General features: G+C 51.4%; 1 protein-coding gene across 6 annotated transcripts in view; it reads left to right on the plus strand.

Moving 5' to 3' along the window:
• SFI1 (SFI1 centrin binding protein) overlaps positions 1 to 17826 on the plus strand; it is a 61746-nt gene that overhangs the window by 36085 nt on the left and 7835 nt on the right. For all 6 annotated transcript variants that reach the window (XM_058656941.1, XM_058656943.1, XM_058656944.1 and 3 more), the window contains 9 exons: positions 3164 to 3261; positions 4619 to 4685; positions 10051 to 10181; positions 13865 to 13946; positions 14198 to 14376; positions 14740 to 14815; positions 15279 to 15374; positions 15760 to 15836; positions 16600 to 16702. In XM_058656941.1, the coding sequence (XP_058512924.1) occupies positions 3164 to 3261; positions 4619 to 4685; positions 10051 to 10181; positions 13865 to 13946; positions 14198 to 14376; positions 14740 to 14815; positions 15279 to 15374; positions 15760 to 15836; positions 16600 to 16702 (909 nt within the window). The remainder of the gene's footprint in view (positions 1 to 3163; positions 3262 to 4618; positions 4686 to 10050; positions 10182 to 13864; positions 13947 to 14197; positions 14377 to 14739; positions 14816 to 15278; positions 15375 to 15759; positions 15837 to 16599; positions 16703 to 17826) is intronic.

The following is a 17826-nucleotide window of genomic DNA, read 5'->3' on the forward strand; positions in this document are numbered from 1 at the left end:
GAGAGAAAGAGTGTGCACTCTGATCCACTGCTTCACTTCCTAAATACCCACAGTGGTCCAGGCTGGGCTGGGTTACTAAAGTGAGGCATCAGGAACCCAGCCTATGTCTACCACATGGCTGGTGGAGATCCAGTTACCTGAACCATCACTACCGCCTCCTAGGGTCCACGTTAACAGGAAGCTGGAGTTACTTCAGTTACTTCAGTTACTACCAGGCACTTCAGTGTGGGATGTCGGTGTCTTAACTGCTAGACCCAGTACCCTTCTATGCTGATTCTGTTTTTCTTTCTTTTTTTAAAATTGGTGGCCTTTTTTTTTTTTTGAAGATTTATTTCTTTTTATTGGAAAGTCAGATATACAGAGAGAAGGTGAGACGGCGAGGAAGAGCTTACATTCACTGATTCACTCCCCAAGTGGCGCTGTGGCCACAAAGCTGAGCTGATCTGAAGCCAGGAGCCCGGAGTTTTTTCCAGGTCTCCCGTGCAGGTGCAGGGTCCCAAGGCCTTGGATCATCCTTGACTGCTTTCCCGGGCTACAAGATGGGAAGTGGAGCAGCCGGAATACAAACCAGCGTCCCTATGGGATCCCAGCACGTGCAAAGCAAGGACTTCAGCCACTAGGCTACCATGCCCAGCCTGATTCTCCTTTTCTTAGCCTGTACACTTAAAAATGTGTCTAGAATTTGGACTCCCAAAAACCTCAGTGCTCATTTTCTTGGGTAATCTGTACCTACTGATAGAGAAACCGTTGTGTTTGTCTTGTTTGATCCCATTTATTCTCTGTTTGCCAAGACAATTAATGCTTGACTCAGATGTTGAGTGCTGTGGATTTTAACCCTGGCCAAAGGGATGTGGTTGGTATGAATATACTTCAAGTCTCTCACCTTAGGGTCTTTTCTGTCACTGTGCCTTCGGTGGCCTTATAAGGTTTCCGTTATCAATCCATTCTCTTCAGGGGCTTATTGACCTGACTTGTCTGCTTGTGCATGTTGTTTCTGGGTGTGTTGTGTTTTGTGAAAACGTTCAAACACAGCAAAGTAGAGTAATACTACTATCTATATATCCATAGGTAAACTCAGCGGCTGTTAATGTTTGCTGTATTTTGGCTGAATCGTTTTCAAGTAGATTGTAAACAGGACAGTTTGTATGCATTACCCCAACGTAAAGTCTTCCACAACCACAATGTCATTATCACTGCTGCTGGAGTCACCCATGTCCAGATTCCCACAGCTGCTCCCATGAATGTGATTGCAGCTTTTTTGTGTGGGTTTTTTGCTTTTCCTCTTCAAGCCTTGGATTCAGTTAAGGAGCACTAACCTTGTTTGGTTGTTGTGTCTCTGCGGACTGATCATCTGGCTCTGGTGTCCTTCTCTTACCCCACTCCTTTTTCACATGGTTGTTTAGTTTTTCTAGCTTTTAATGGTGGCACAAAGCACGGAACCTAAGTTTATCATCTCCTCCATCGTTGAACTCCGTTCCGTGACACTGAGCCCATGCAGTGTTGGGCGACAGTCATCAGCCTCCGTCTGCAGAGTGCTTTCATCATGCACAACCAGCTGTGCCCGTGGGACACTCGCTCCCCCTCCATTCCCCGGCCCCTCGCCCTTCCGCTTCATCCTGTGTAAACCTTGCTGCTCTTACAGAGCTCAGAAGTAGAATCCTGCAGTTTTGTTCTGTTGAAACAGGTATGTGTCACTCAACATCCCCTGTCCCCCACCAATGATGTGGACTTTCTGGAAAAAAATGGGACAAAGTTTTTTTTTTTTTAAAGATTTTATTTATTTTATTACAAAGTCAGATATACAGAGAGGAGGAGAGACAGGAAGATCCTCCGTCCGATGATTCACTCCCCAAGTGAGCTGCAACGGCCGGTGCGCGCCAATCCGAAGCTGGGAACCTGGAACCTCTTCCGGGTCTCCCACACGGGTGCAGTGTCCCAAGGCTTTGGACCGTCCTGGACTGCTTTCCCAGGCCACAAGCAGGGAGCTGGATGGGAAGTGGAGCTGCCGGGATTAGAACCGGCGCCCATATGGGATCCCGGGGCTTTCAAGGCGAGGACTTTAGCCGCTAGGCCACGCCGCCAGGCCCGACAAAGTTATTTCATATAGTCTCCTTAATTGCAGTTTTATCTGATTTTTTAAAGGTTTATTTATTTTAGAGAGAGAGAGAGAGACAGATCTTTCATCTGCTAGTTGACGCCAAATGGCCTCAATGGACAGACCAAAACCAGGAACTAGAAACTCCTCCAAGGTCTTCCATGTGGGTGTTGGGGCTCATGTGTTTGGGTCATCCTCTTAGCTTTCTCAGGAGTATTAGCAGATGTAGGATTGGAAGTGGAGCAGCTGAGACTTAAACTGGTGCCTGTATAGAATGCCAGGTGCTGCCTTAAGCTCCATACCACCAGCCCTCTGACGATTTCTTTTTTTGAATGGCATATAAATTTCTCTGTTTTATGTTGTTTTTATAAACTGTAAGTTAAGTATAAAGACTAGGGTCCTGGCGCAGTAGCCTAGTGGCTATAGTCCTCTCATCTTGTATGTGCTGGGATCCCATATAGGTGCCAGTTCTAGTCTTGGCTGCTCTACTTCCCATCCAGCTCCCTGCTTGTGGCCTGGGAAAGCAGTGAAGGATGGCCCAAAGCCTTGGGACTCTGCACCCACATGGAGACCCGGAAGACATTCCTGGCTCCTTGCTTTGGATAGGCTCAGCTCTGGCCATTGTGGCCACTTGGGGAGTGAACCAGAGGATGGAAGATCTTTCTTTCTCCTCTCTCTGTAAAATACGCATTTCCGATAAGAATGAATAAATCTTTAAAAGCAATAAAGACTGGATTAGGTTGAAATTAGACTTTTTTTGGTAGGACTACTTCATAGGCAGTAACATATGATAAGTATAATTTCTAAAGTGATTTGTTTAAAATACCATTGTCTTGCATGAAGCCCAGATTAAGAAGAGCTTCTTTCCATCTCCCTGGGCGGAGTGGCCCTTCACGATGGCCTTCCACAGCTCCCTGGCTCGGCCACAGGTGCTTGGCAAGCCCGCGTGTGTTGGTTGTTCCATGCTGAGATGCTTCCTGCTTTGGGAGAGCTCACTCCCCCACAAGTGGAGTGATGGTTTCGCCTCTCCCCTCAGTAGGCACCCCTTTCTTTCCTGTCTTGCCTCAGCTGCTGCGCAGGTTCTGGGACCTCTGGCAGTGTCGGGTTGAGCAGCGGGAGGAGAGCGAGCAGCTGCCCTTGCTGCACACGGCCTGGAACCACGACAGGTAGGACTGCAGCCTCTTCCTCCAGCTCTGTCAGGACTTGCGACTCCAACTTCCTGTTTCCCAGGTGTGATCACGTTCCCGTCCACTCGTTAGTGGAACCGGTTCAGAAAAGCCTCTTGGGGTGGAGGCCTTGCTCTCGACCCCTGGTTTCAAACTTAGCGTTTCAGGTCTGTCTGTCTGGACTGGAGGTAGGGTGAAGCTAGTCATGCTGGTCTTTAACCCCCCTGCTGTGAGGTCTCTACCTGAAGCCTCTTCCTGCATCGCCTTGGCCTTCAGGTGTGAGGGAAGCTCAGGTCTTGGAACACTGCATTACTGATGTTCCGAGCTCAGGCAGGTACTTGTCATATTTGTGGCTCAGACTCAAAGGGTGCAGGAAGTGTCCCCCATGTTTTAGAGTTAGGCATTCAGTTAGAGAAATTAAAGCACTGCTTATCTGTGAAGGAAACTCAGGATGTGTAGGAAGGAAAATATAAAGTGAAAGTCGAAGTTGCCTGACGGCCGGCATTGTGACAACCAGTTACTCACTGCAGCATCCCCATAAGAGCCTCGGGTGGAGTTTCAGCTGCTCCACTTCTAGTCCATCTCCCAGCTAATGAATCTGGGCACATAGTCGAAAACTCCCTCTAAGACTCGGGCCCTGCTGCAGGGGTAGTAGCACTGGTGCTGGGCCAGGCTAAAGCCCAGAGAGCCTGGACTCCCATCTGTGTCTTACTGTGAGTGACAGAAGGTCAAGTACTTAAGCCATTAGCTGCTGCTTCACAAGCACAGTAGCAGAAGCTGCATCAAGCAGAGACAGTGCTTTGATGCAGGCACTCTGACAGGGGTCTGGGCTTCCCAAGAAACAGCTTAACCCATTGCACCCCTGGAGACGCAGTATGCATTACTGGAGTTTTTTTAGTGAGTGAGAATCCCAGTGTTCAATGGACTCAGTTCTGCTACCGGGAGATGTCAGGATTCTAAATCCTGGCTTATTAAACTGAATGTGGTTCTCACAGTCAGTGTCACTGTGTGTGTGTGTGTGTGTGTGTGTGTGTGTGTGTGTGTGAAGAGGAGTGAGCTGGTCACAGACGCAGACCATGGAACTCAACACTGTGCTGGGTGATCGAATCAGGTTTACAAGAAACTGGTCTGAATGTTTAGGCAACTCAGTCTAAAATTAGGAGTTGAAGAATCTTCATATCCGTCTTTTCCAGAATGGCTTTTGATTGGCTTCTCCCTATAGTTTCAGAATGTGGGTTTCCTTTTAGTTCTCAAAGAGCAGCTTGCCCAGATTCACTCACCTTAAGAACAAAGCAAAATTTTAGAAACTTTTAAAAAGTGCAGATCGACATTCCTTTGATGTTGTATTTTATTTCAGGACAGCTTTGCAGCACAAATGTATCAAGTCATGGTTACAGTATACCCAGAAGAGGCGATACAAGCAGGTATGGGCTACTTTGTAACAGATAGTGCAGCTCACTGTGTTCTTGGCTTCATTTGCTTGGGAAAAATTCTTGGAAAAGGCCTAGGCCCAGAGGTCTTGGATCTGAATTGAAAGAGAACGTGTTGGAAAAAGACTCAGGTATTTTTTTTTTTCAGTCCCCATGGACTACCCCACTCCCATTCTTTCACCTGCTAGGGAAAAGCAGTTGCCCTGAAAGCAATGAGCTGTAATCAGCCGTTTGCATCTTTGCCTCTATTATATGAGTAAACCTGCCTGTCCCCCAGTGTGACCTTTGGGAGGCTCGGGGACAGGTACAGAGCCTAAATGCTCTGCTGAGCAGTGTGGGACATGATGTCCACCTGGTGTGCCCAGGCATGTAGGTCAGGATGACACACTGGCAAGGGAAGGTTGATATCCATGCCCTTGCTTCACAACTGTGGTGCTTCCGACTGCATACACAGGACTGCCTGCATCCTGTTTTCACGGCGCTCATAATTTAGCAGCAGAGTGGTGAGCAAATGAGGTCTTCAGAGAGCTCTGGAGTGCTGACAGAGGGATCTCAGGGCTTCGTCTTGGCTCTGGGAGGATGCTAGTCCAGCAGGGAATGTGGGCCTGAGTGCTGCAGGAGCAGTGCCCTTCCCTGGCCATCCCTGGCAGTGGATTGGGGGACACAAAAAACACAATGTGGCCAGTGTCATTTGTGCCACCGTTCCCAGCATCTCCTCCTGGTGTTGGATCTAACACATGAATCTCCACATTCTTCTGACTCCTCCCTGTAGTTGCGGAGATGGAGTCCACATCTTCAGGATGATACACAAACTGCGGTGGGAGGTGCTCCCTGAAGGAGAACCTGTCCTGATACTCATTTGTCCCTTTACAACTAACTGCACCCCTGCCACCGAGTGTGCTCTCCGCTCTCTGCTTCTCACTGTGCCTGCAGTTCTTTATCCCTCATTGCCTCTCTGTCAGGGGTGTGCACTCCGCCCCAGGCCCCAGCCCTCCACCTGTGTAGTCTCTCTGTCTCTTTCTTTAAGATTCATTTGTTTATTTTTATTGCAAAGTCAGATTTACAGAGAGAAGGAGAAACAAAGATCTTCCATCTGCTGGTTCACTCCCCAAGTAGCCACAATGGCCAGAGCTGAGCCTATCCAAAGCCAGGAGCCAGGAATGTCTTCGGGTCTCCCATGTGGGTACAGGATCCCAAGGTTTTGGGACGTCCTCCACTGCTTTCCCAGGCCACAAACAGGGAGCTGGATGGGAAGTGGAGCAGCCAGGGCATGAACCAGCACCCATATGGGATCCTGGAGCACGCAAGGTGAGAGGAGTTTAAGCACTAGGCTGTTACACCCGGCCCCAACTGTGTAGTCCTATCAGAGCACTCGCTGCACAGTCACCTGTGGACCCATATCTCCTACCAGACTGCAGGCTCCATAAGGACACTGCCTGTCTCTTTCCCCTTCATCCCACACAGTATTTGGCAGAGGGGCTATGCCGACCGGTACCTGGATAAGTAAATGCACAAGTGAATAATAGAACTGCCTTTTAGTGTTTTTTTCTTTTAAGATTTATCTATTTTTTTTAAAGATTTTATTATTATTGGAAAGCCGGATATACAGAGAGGAGGAGAGACAGAGAGGAAGATCTTCCATCTGATGCTTCACTCCCCAAGTGAGCCGCAACGGGCCGGTGCACGCCAATCTGATGCCGGGAACCAGGAACCTCTTCCAGGTTTCCCACGCGGGTGCAGGGTCCCAAAGCTTTGGGCCGTCCTGGACTGCTTTCCCAGGCCACAAGCAGGGAGCTGGATGGGAAGTGGAGCTGCCGGGATTAGACCCGGTGCCCATATGGGATCCCGGGGCATTCAAGGTGAGGACTTTAGCCGCTAGGCCACGCCGCCGGTCCCAATTTATCTATTTTTATTGTAAAGTCAGATATACAGAGAAGAGGAGAGACAGAGGAAGATCTTCCATCCAATGATTCACTCCCCAAGTGAGCGCAATGGCCAGTGCTGCACTGATCTGAAGCCAGGAGCCAGGAACCGCCTCCAGGTCTCCCATGTGGATACAGAGTCCCAAGGCTTTGGGACGTCCTCGACTGCTTTCCCAGGCCACAAGCAGGGAGCTGGATGGGAAGTGGAGCAGCCAGGACAAGAACAGGTGCCCATATGGGATCCAAGCACATTGAAGGCGAGGCCTTTAGCCGCTAGGCCACTGCGCTGGGCTCCTGCCTTTTAGTTTTATTCAAAGGTCATCTTTCGTCCAGGAGTGAGTGGGGTTACCCCAGATTGTGGCCTTTGTGTTGCCCTTGTCCTTCTGTACCTGGGCAATGTTTTTGTCATCCCCAAGAGGACATGGCCACCTGTGCTCCTGTGTTTGTTTAATGCAGGTGTGACAGAGTATAGGGAGCCTCTCTAGAGAAAGACTGGGAGTGTAAGGGTCAAAAGGTGTATATTCAGGTTTGTTATTTCCTTTCTGGAAGGAGGAACTTTCCTTCCCCACCTCACCCCCCACCGTTGGTAGAAAGTCAAGGGTCAGGAGGGTGTTTGGTACGGTGTGTTAAGCCAGAGCCTGCAATGCTGGCTTCCCACATGGGTGCCAGTTTGAGTCTGAGCTGCTTTGCTTCTGACCCAGCGGTCTTCTCATATGCCTGGGAAAGAAGCAGAAGATTGCCCACATGCTTTGGCCGCTGCAGCCCCGCGGGGACCTGGAAGGAGCTCCTGGCTCCAGCCCAACCCAGCCCCAGCTGCCGTGGGCTTTTGGGGAGTGAACCAACAGAAAGATGATCTTTCTCTCTTTCTTGTAACTCTGCCTTTCAAATAAATTAATGTTCTGGCATAATGGAAGAGCAAGATTGAAGAAGAGTAAGGCTTCTGGGTGTTTTTTTTTTTTTTAAAGATTTATTCATTTTTATTACAGCCAGATATACACAGAGGAGGAGAGACAGAGAGAAAGATCTTCCATCCGATGATTCACTCCCCAAGTGAGCCGCAACGGGCCGATGCGCGCCGATCCGATGCCGGGAACCAGGAACATCCTCCGGGTCTCCCACGCGGGTGCAGTGTCCCAATGCATTGGGCCGTCCTCAACTGCTTTCCCAGGCCACAAGCAGGGAGCTGGATGGGAAGTGGAGCTGCCGGGATTAGAACCGGCGCCCATATGGGATCCCGGGGCTTTCAAGGCGAGGACTTTAGCTGCTAGGCCATGCCGCCGGGCCCGGCTTCTGGGTGTTTTGACTTGGGTTTGCTCATGTCCCCACAGAGTGGGGGTGAACGCCTGGCTCTTGCATTCCTCCACCTCCCGGTAGATGTAGCCCCTGAGAGGCAGTGGTCATGGTTCAGGTGACGGAGTCTCCCTGCCAGCAGCCTGCAACTGCACTCCTGCTTTCCGACTTCGGCCCTGACCGACTTCACCCATCCAGGGATGTTGTGGACACCCAGGGAACAAGCCCTGGCAGAGCAGCTCTCTTTGTCTGTTTCACATTTCCCTGGGTGAAACAGATCTCCCATTGTGGCCACCCAGGGACTCAACCAGCAGATAGGAGATAGCCCTTTCTTACCATTTCTCCCTCTCTCTGAAACTCTGCCTTTCACATAAATGAATATATACTTTAAAATCACTGCCATCCAGTAGCTTACCGTAAAAAGCATTCTGCTGCACAATCATTGAGCCAGGCATGACCTAGGATGGCTGGGCTGTGCTCCTGGAGTTCAGGGGCCTCAGCTGGCAAGATTCTTGGAGTTATCTAGAAGTTTTTCTGCATGCCTGTCCCATTTCCTGGCCTGGAATGACTTAAAGGCTGGGCTTCCTGGGGGTGTTGGTGAGCAAGGCTGGCTGAGGCTTCTCCAGGAGACTCAGGCTTTCCCTCAGCTCTCGGGCCTTGGCAAAGTCGAACAAAGAGCCTCTGGGGAGGACACAGGCGTTCCAGTGATCCGGACAGAAGCCTTGTGTGCCTTTGTGTCGCCTTACCCAGGGTCACTTTCCTTGTGCTGCGTGAGTCAGAGCAGTCACAGTCCCACCCAGCTGCTTCTCCAGGAAGGAGGTGTAAAGATTCAACAGCTGGATAGTTGGTCAAAAATTGATGTATTTGAAAGACAGTGTTAGAGTCAGGGAGGGAGGGAGAGAGATGCAGAGACCAAGAGATCTCCTATTTGCTGATTCACTCCCCAAATTGGTTGCAACAGCCAGAGCTGCACTGGTCCAAAGCCAGGACCAGGAGCTTCTTCTTGGTTTCCCTCTGAGTGCAGGGTTCCAAGGCTTTGGTATTTTAAAACCTCCACACATGGGCCCAGCATGGTAGCGTAGTGGCTAAAGTCCTCACCTTGCATGTGCCAGGATCCCATATGGATGCTAGTTTGTGTCCTGGCTGCTCCACTTCCCATCCAGCTCCCTGCTTGTGGCCTGGGAAACCAGTGGAGGACGTCCCAAAGCCTTGGGACCCTGCACCTGCATGTGGGAGACCCAGAAAAGGGCTCCTGGCTTCGGATCGGCCCAGCTCTGGCCATTGCAGTCACTTGGGGAGTGAATCATCGGATGGAAGATATTTTACTCTGTCTCTCCTCCTCTATATATATCTGACTTTGCAATAAAAATAAAGACGTCGTAAAACAACAACAAAAAAAAGAAATCTCCCTCCTGAAAGCGAGGTGCACCGATCTGGGCCTGTCTCGCTCTGGAAATGGGTGGCAGGAGCCGTTTTAAAAAAAAAGCCTCCATTCTTTTGTGCAAGTTTTTCTCTCCTGCGCAATTTTGGATCCTGAAGGTGTGTGTGCTCCTATGTCCCGTGTCTGTCTTTGGCAGCCTCAGAGATCCATATAAACATGTGAAGAATCTGCATGACAGATTTCATAAAAAACAATCAAGATAGAGAGGGAAAAGTAAAACAGAGAACAAAAAAACTAATAAACATTTTAAGTGACAGGAAGCCCCATGCGTATCATGGAATTAAAAACTGATAGCAAGATGGTAAATCAGGTGGTGGACATCTTTGCCACAAGAAAAAAAATGACATGTGCATGTATTTATACATTTCATGGATAATGTGTGTTATGAAAAACTAGGTATGGACTTCAAAAAAATTTTTTGGTGCTAAAAGAAGCTTATCTTTGTCGTTTGCCATGTACTTCTGGAAGTACCTGTTATAAACGAAGAGTTGCTTAACCCACTTTGGATTCTGTCACATTGCATCAACTCACTTTGTTCCGTCACATTGCATTTTTTCACCTAACAGATTAGCAGAAAATCAAAAGCAATGATTTTCTTATTTTTCTAAACTCTTCAATGGGAAGCAACCCTCCAGAGGTCTGACCTTGAAAGGTCATTATTATTACTATTTTTAAACAAGCACAGCTGCCATTCGTTTCCCTTCAGCTGCAGCGCGCCAGGGCAGACGGTCACTTCCAGCAGAGAGCCCTGCCTGCTGCCTTCCACGCCTGGCACGGACTCTGGAGGTGGCGCCAGCAGGAAAGCATCCTGTACGTGCGAGCGATCCGTTTCCACAGGTAGGCTGCGTGGCAACCCCCGCTTGGGTCAGCTTCCCTACCACACAGCCCCCTTGTGTGCCTCGAGGCTCTGAGTCTCCCTGGTTTTTCCTGTAATGTGGGCTCTCTGATTTCATTGAGCAGGACAAAGTCAGCCAGTATTCCTCCTGGGAAAAATGTACATCCAATTGCAAGTGCAACCCTATAGAGCAGAAGCCCCAGAAGCTCCTGCCGCCCTTCGTCCCTGTTCACTTTCACACCGGTTCAGGGTGTGGTGAGTGGTGAGACTGTGTCAGCTCGGGGCCTGGCATTCCCAAGGGTGCTTCTGCCTGAAGCACTCAGTTCCCATTCTGCCAGACTCAGCTTTTTGAAGTCTTGTGTTTATAGGCATCGATAGAGTTGGAAAGGTCAAGGAACAGAGCTATACCTCTTGGGCTCTTGTGGGGGCATACTTGCTCCGAGCAGGTCCTTCCTGCATGGCATGTAATGAGACAGTGAGTGACTGATTGCTGGCTGTGTGTGGAAGACTTAGGTGGGCAAGGTGGAAAATGGGAGGAGGTACACGTGAAGTCTTCTGAAAGTTCGTGGAAAATGCATATGAGCCAAACACATACAGATTTCAATTTTTTCCCCCACGTAACCCATTGTCCACAGCTTTTTGAAGCAAGCTGTGTGAATTCACTGCGCGTATGACACCATTAACTTCATTGATAATTTCCTTCCTCACACACTGAGGGAACAGTCTCTGAATGATAAATGACCTGCCTGTGGTTAGCAGAGTAAGGGGCAGAGCTGTGCCTTAGATCCCATCTCTAGTGCCAAAGTCCAGCATGTTCTACATCAAGGCAGAAGTCTTCCCAATGGCCACGTCAGGTTTGAGTTTTTCCGAGCTGGTTGGGCTGATGCCCAAGAAACTGTGGGCGCATAGTTCACAGGGACAAATCCATGTACCAGGCATGACAGGGACTCCCGGAACTTAGAGGAAAAACTGGGGAGCAGTGATGTCTCGGGGTGGCTTCCTGTGAGCAGAGCGGGTGAGGGAAGACGAGGAGTGTTGACTGGGGATTCGCCTGGTCGTCCTGTAGGTAAATGCTAGACACACGTTTGAGCAGGTGCATGGAAGGCTTAGAGTGGTATTAGCCCGGACACAGTGCACTCTTAGAATAGAGGAAAAGGGGCAGGGAGCAGTCATGCATAAGAGGAAGTTATAATGATCTTGGATTTGGTGGACTCTGAAGTGCTGGTTTAAGAGTCAGCCAGAACTCTGGGGTTCCTGGGCACAAAGCCCAAAGAGATGTGCTTAGCGGCTTAGGTCTTGGCTGTCAGAGAGGCTGCTGTCCCCTTCTGTAGTCACAACGCCATCACCATCAGCTAGTTCCGTTATTGTGTCCAGGCGTAATGCTAACCAGAAAATGACTTCCGCTGCACTTCAACTACGTTCCCCTCCCCTGGTTTAGTTCCTTTTGGGCACATAGGCTTGGTTCCACTGCATTTCTGTATTCTACATGCCTGGGGAGCAGAAATCGAAGGCACCTTCAGAGTGACTAAGAGGAGCCTCTGAGGGCTGGCTGGTGGCCCGGTGGGGTGTGAGAGACCAGGAGTGGACTCAGGATGCTGAAAACCTGACGTGGATTGTGTCTGTCTGGCTTTGGCCGGACCTTCTCAGAGAACCTAGCCATTCTGCTCTCTGCCTTTCTGGTTTATAAGGAGGCAGAGTGACTAAGTCCCCTCGGGAGCTGGGCAGGCCGAATGCAGACCATCACTTCCCGCCGGCTCCGTGACTCAAGGCTAGCCTGTCGGTCCATGTCTGCGCCGCAGGCTCTCGTGTATAAAGATGATTTGATAATGGTTCCTGTCTCATAGGTTGTCATGGAAACTAAGTGGGTTAATACATGTAGAATACAGAGTGCACAGTACGAATTATTAATGATCCCTACAGCTGCTGGGATTAGTAAGCAGATAGGCATAGAGCGGCTTGGCACTTAGCAGATTCAAATAAATATATGCCCTTGTTTTTCAAATGTTTGCAAGTAGAGATAACTTATGGTATAATCTCATGAACTATGACTTAAAAGAGAGAACTTGTTAACCCTCTAGTGAAATATATTAAGGATGAGACAAATTAGTTTGCCTTTTTTTTTTTTTTTTGACATGAGCTTTAGTCCACGGTGAGAGGCATGTGTGCTAAGTAAGTAGTTTGATGAGTTACTGTGTTTCGTGGACCTGGTTATATCACTGCAGTCGGAAGGCCAGCGTTCCCATCGACACGGACTGGCCTTGACCCCCGTGTTGTTGGGAATCAGCTGGCCAGTATCCGTTTGTACCTGTCTCTGGATCTCCTGTTCCATTTCTGGGTTCATCCTTAATGCTGTCACCACACTCTCTTGAGGACTCTATTCTCATAGGAACCTTTGTTGCCAAGGTGGGGGAGCCTTTCTTCTTCACCGTTTTTCTGGATGACTTGTATTCATTCCCAAACGAAGTCTACAGTCACACTGCTCTTCTCGGGAGGAGCCCCCTGAGACTTCCCCGCATCTGGCGGGTTTCTCGCATTTTTCTCAGCCGTGTTTTATCATTTTGCACAGAGGTTTTGTGTGTTTTATTAAATGTATCCCTACGTACTGTAAATCTTCTGATACTATTGAAAATGCTATTATTTTTTTTTTTTTAGAGATTTATTTATTTTATTACAAAGTCAGATATACAGAGAGGAGGAGAGACAGAGAGGAAGATCTTCCCTCTGATGCTTCACTCCCCAAGTGAGCTGCAACGGGCTGGAGCTGAGCCAATCCAGAGCCAGGAGCCAGGAGCTTCTGGTTCTGTCACGCGGGTGCAGGGTCCCAATGCTCAGGGCCATCCTCGACTGCTTTCCCAGGCCACAAGCAGAGAGCTGGATGGGAAGTGGAGCTGCCGGGATTAGAACCGGTGCCCATATGGGATCCCGGGGCGTTCAAGGTGAGGACTTTAGCTGCTAGGCCACACCGACGGGCCTGAAAATGCTATTATTTTTAAAGTCCACTGTCCACTTGTTTGCTCCTACTCTGTACATAGCTGGTACCTTACATTGTTCAGTTATTACCTTTTGTAGCTTTTTTTGAAATTGCATAAGTACTATTAGATAAGAACAAACATAACTTTTTAAAAAAATTTATTTACTTTTATTGGAAAGGCAGATTTTTACAGAGAGGAGAGACAGAAAGGTCTTCTGTCCGCTGGTTCACTCCCCAGACGGCAGCAGTGCCTGAGAATGAGCTTATCCAAGGCCAGGAAGCAGGAATATTTTCCAGGTCTCCCACGCGGGTGCAGGGTCCCATGGCTTTGGACCATCCTCTACTGCTTTCCCAGCCACAGGTGGGGAGCTGGATGGGAAGTGGAGCAGCCAGGACACAAACTAGCACCCATATGAGATCCTGGCGCATGCAAGGCAAGGATTTTAGCCACTAGGCTATTTCACTGGGTCCTGTTGGATTTTTTGTTTATGTTTTTTAGGAGGAACAGATTTCGTGTCTTTTATAGACAGTTTTAAAAAGATAACATCTTGTCTCCCTGCCTCAATCTCCCTCCTTCTTTCCTATCTTCCCAGTCCTTCCCTTCCCCTCCCTCCCTCCCTCCCTTCCTTCCTTCCTTCCTTCCAGCTACCCATCTATCCATCCATCCTGTTTTAAGTGCCCCACTGTTATTCACTTGGTATGTTTGCTTGTTAGGGAGACGTTGGAGAAGAAAGTGTTTTCCCTCTGGTGGCAGAAGATGCTTGAACATCGAGAAAACCGCTTGGCGGAGAGAATGGTGAGAGGCTGCATCGAGCGGGTCACCTGAACCTAGATTGTCCCCCCACACCGCCCCCCGCCAACTCCAAGGCTCACAGGGCAGGGCAGGGTCTAGGGCATCAGGGTCCTTTGTCAGAGTCTCTGCTTCTCCCAGGCACCCATTTCTTTGGCTGCAGCCGTTGTCTCTGGCCTTGTGGATCCCTGCCTGGCTGCTGTGTGCCCTGTTCCCACAGCGTGTTCTGTATTCCTTCCCTGAACATCCCAACTCAGGCCATCCTCTTTGCGGAGCAGCAGTTACTGCGCAGGTCCTGGGCCGTGTGGCGCCAGCAGGCAGCAGCATGTCACCGGGAGCAGGAGTGGCAAGCCATGGCCTGCGCCCACCACTGCCATGGGAGGCTCAGGAAAGCATTCTGCATCTGGAGGGACAGTGCTTGGAGCCTGCGAACAGAGTGAGTGGTCGGCACTGCCTTGGGAGCCCCTCCCTGCCCAGCATGCACTGTCGCTGTACAGCCCTCTGTGCCACGGACCCATCCCGAGGGAAGCCAGTTTTTACTCACCATGTGCCTTCAGGGGCAGGACCTTGCCACCACCACTGTGTACTCTGAGGACTTCATCCCTCTGCACACACATGTAACTACCTCTGTTAGAGGGTCCAGCCACTTGCACCTGGGTGGGCTTTGGTAGTGCTTGATACCCCAAGGGAGAGCCCCAAACTGAACACCTGGGTGAGGGCCCGGGGGCTGCATCAGGACAGCCCCAACTGGAACAGCAGCTGAGTTCTGCGTGTTCCTCTGCCCTTCTCCCTTCCCCAGGAGGACAGGCAGGGTACAGGCTCTGAAGATGCACTCGGCACGGCTTCTGCGTTGGGCCTGGAGCAGGTGGCAGAAGGTAAGGGAAGGAGTGGGCCCATCCCACTGTGGCTTTTGGACAGACAAGCTGTGTACGCACGTGGCTCAGCACATATGGGTGCTCCATCAGCTGGGCGCCCCCTCAGCCCCACAGCTGATCCTCCCCGAGCTGAGGGGAAAAGTGCAAATTTGGTTTCGGAAGATGATTGGTCTGCAGTTTCTGGTTCTCTGAGGTGCTCAGCTGTTCTTATATGAACTCACCATGCACAGGGAGCTACTGGGGTTACAAACTGTCTAAGCTAGTACTGCCCTCACTCTGCCATGACGCAGGCCTGCTCACTGTCTGCTCACCAGGCCCTCAGTCACAAATAAGAGGACCGAGAGGCAGAGAGGGGGCAGTACTTTCCCTTCACTCTTGCACCACAGCTGTGCCATGGGAGTCAGGTCTGGCCACACCCCTCTGCCCACCCTCTGCCCACCCTCTGCCTACCCTCTGCCTGCAGAGCCTGGCCCTGAGGAGAGCCGAGCAGCAGAAGCTCCTGCAGGCAAACCTGCATCATCAGCGTGCCCAGCTGCGCCAGGCACTGCGGAAGTGGCTGGTAGGAGCTCCTGCTTTCTACCTTGTGCCTGCTCTGGGGTCCCATGAAGTTTCTGGAAACTATTTCCCTCCCTTATTTCTCTTGCCCATCAACCCCAGCCAAGCACAGCCCTTCCCCCAAGTCACACACGGGTGCCCCGACAGTGGGTGTCAGAGGGCATACTCCTTTGAAGGTCGCTAGGTGGGGAGCTGCTCAGGGTGGGCCGGGGAGGGGGTCTAGGGATTGCAGGGTGGCTCCACCTCCCCACCCTGCAGGCCTCGAATGGAACAGGGCTCTTTTTGCACCTTATGTGAGTGCCCTGGGTATGGCATTTTCTACAAAGCCTGTCTGGAGCAGGGAGAAGACGGGGCTCAGGGGTGGCCCCCCAGCCCTCCTGTCTCCACAGACTTACCAGGAGCAGGTGCAGCGTGTCTTGCAGGAGGTGGCTGCCAGGGAGAGGTGGCACCACAGGCAGCTACTGCGGTGAGTCCCCTAACCCACCCAGGCTGGGCTGAGGAGCCAACAGGCCAGGCCTGTGCAGGGCTTGACCAGAGAGCTTCCCCCTGCTCCTGCTGGGGCTCGGACCTTTCTGCAGCCAGCACAGTGACTGCCAGGTCCCCTCGCAGCTCTGAAGCCCTGCTGGGCGCAGGCTGCGGCCACGGAAGCCTGTGGGTGCTCGCGTATCCTGCTGCTTTGAGCATGTTCTTCCTGCTCTACACCTGCAAGAAGTGGGGCCACCTGTCCCTCACTGGGGAGGACACTTGGGCAGGCAGCCTGGGGCCCTCCTAGGCCCGTCCTCCTAAGCCCAGCTCTGGATTTACTCCTTTCCTGTAGTCCTGACTCCTGTCCTGCCCCCTCATCCTTTGTGATGGTTTGTCACACGCTGTTGCGCAGCGTGAGGACAGTGGGCCTCGTGACCTTTACAAGCATCCATGCTTACTCTGGAGCCCCATATGTGAGATAGCAGAATGACAAGGACACCCCGAGGTCCCTGCACACACCCACCCTCCACCTTCCCTGGCCCCTGTGCGTCTGTTGTCACAGCGCGAGTCACCTCGCCCCCCCATACAGAAACTCCTGAATACAGGGAGCACTGAGCTGTCACTACCAGCCTCGAGTGGCCATGAACCTGGTGTCAATGAGGCACACCCTCAGAGGCATAAACTCCCTAGCCCAGGTATAGATGGGGTTCCCAAAGCTTCCCCTGCTGAGGGTGTTTGCCCTGCCGCCGGCCGTGCACCTGCAGGTGGGTGTTACAACGCTGGAGGCAGAACACCGTGGCCCGTGTGGATGAAGCCAGGAGAACCTGTCAGGCGGATGCTCACTACAGAAGGACCCTGTGTTCCAAGGTGAGGTTCGGGAGACAAGCAGGTGATCACCTGGGGGGCTTGGGGACGTCCCAGCAGGGGCTGGACATGGTGTCAGAGGTCAAACAGGAGGCCAAAGCGTGGGAGTCCTCCAGCCCGTCCGTGGCAAATCGCACCTGTGGGGAAAAGGCTGACTCTAATAAGAACTAGTTCCGGTGCAGGCACTGGGACGCCCGTGTCCCGCATTGGAGGGCCAGGGTTCAAGTCCTGGGCTCAGCTGCAGAACTCCAGCTTCCTGCTAACATACCCTGGAAGCCAGTGACGTACGTGGGCTTCAGTCTTTGGGTGGGAGATGTGGAGTATGTCTCTGTCTCCGCTCTGACCTGATCCTGCGTATTGAGGGAATTTGTAAGAAAGTGTTTTCGTTTTCATTTTATTTGAAAGGCAGACACAGAGATGACCTATCTGCTGGTTCACTCGCCAGATGCCCACAACAGTCTAGTCTGGGTCAGGCCGAAGCCGGGCACCAGGCTTCCCTGTAGGTGGCCAGGTCCCAAGTCCCTCCAGGGTGCATGTTAGTGACAAGCTGTAATTGGAAACAGAGCCAGGACTTGAACCCAGGCATTTTGATGCGGGATGTGCGCATCCCAGGCAGCCTAATGACTGCTGCACCCAACACCCGCCTGTTTTCACTAGCTCGCCAGCAGAGCGCCCACTCGCAGGTTCACGCCCTAAATGTCCACCATGGCCAGTCCCAGGCCGGGCAGATGCTGGGAATGCAGTCCATTTCTCCCTCTTGGGTGGAAGGAATCCAAGAACCACTGCTTCCCGGGGTGCCCATCAGTGCGAAGCTGCCACCAGGAGCAGCCGGGACTTGCGCCAGGTGCTCTGATACGGCACACGAGCGTCTCAGCCAGCAGCCAGACCACTGGCCACTGGCTGCAGGCAGCGCCTTCTGGGAGGAGGAACAGTGACGCCTGGGCAAGGCCCCGTCTGTTCTCCGGGGCATGCTGCCCTTGAAGGAGAGCAGGAGTCGTTGCTCAGCCTCAGTGCTCAGAGGCCCTGGCAGGCAGCGGAGACTGCGGTGGGTCAGGGGCCACCCTGATGACCAGTGTTTTGGCTTTTTTAAAGCGTTTTGTTACTGTGATTTTACTTATACGAACAGG

This window comes from Ochotona princeps, chromosome 29 (assembly GCF_030435755.1).
Source record: "Ochotona princeps isolate mOchPri1 chromosome 29, mOchPri1.hap1, whole genome shotgun sequence".
Lineage (NCBI taxonomy): Eukaryota > Metazoa > Chordata > Mammalia > Lagomorpha > Ochotonidae > Ochotona > Ochotona princeps.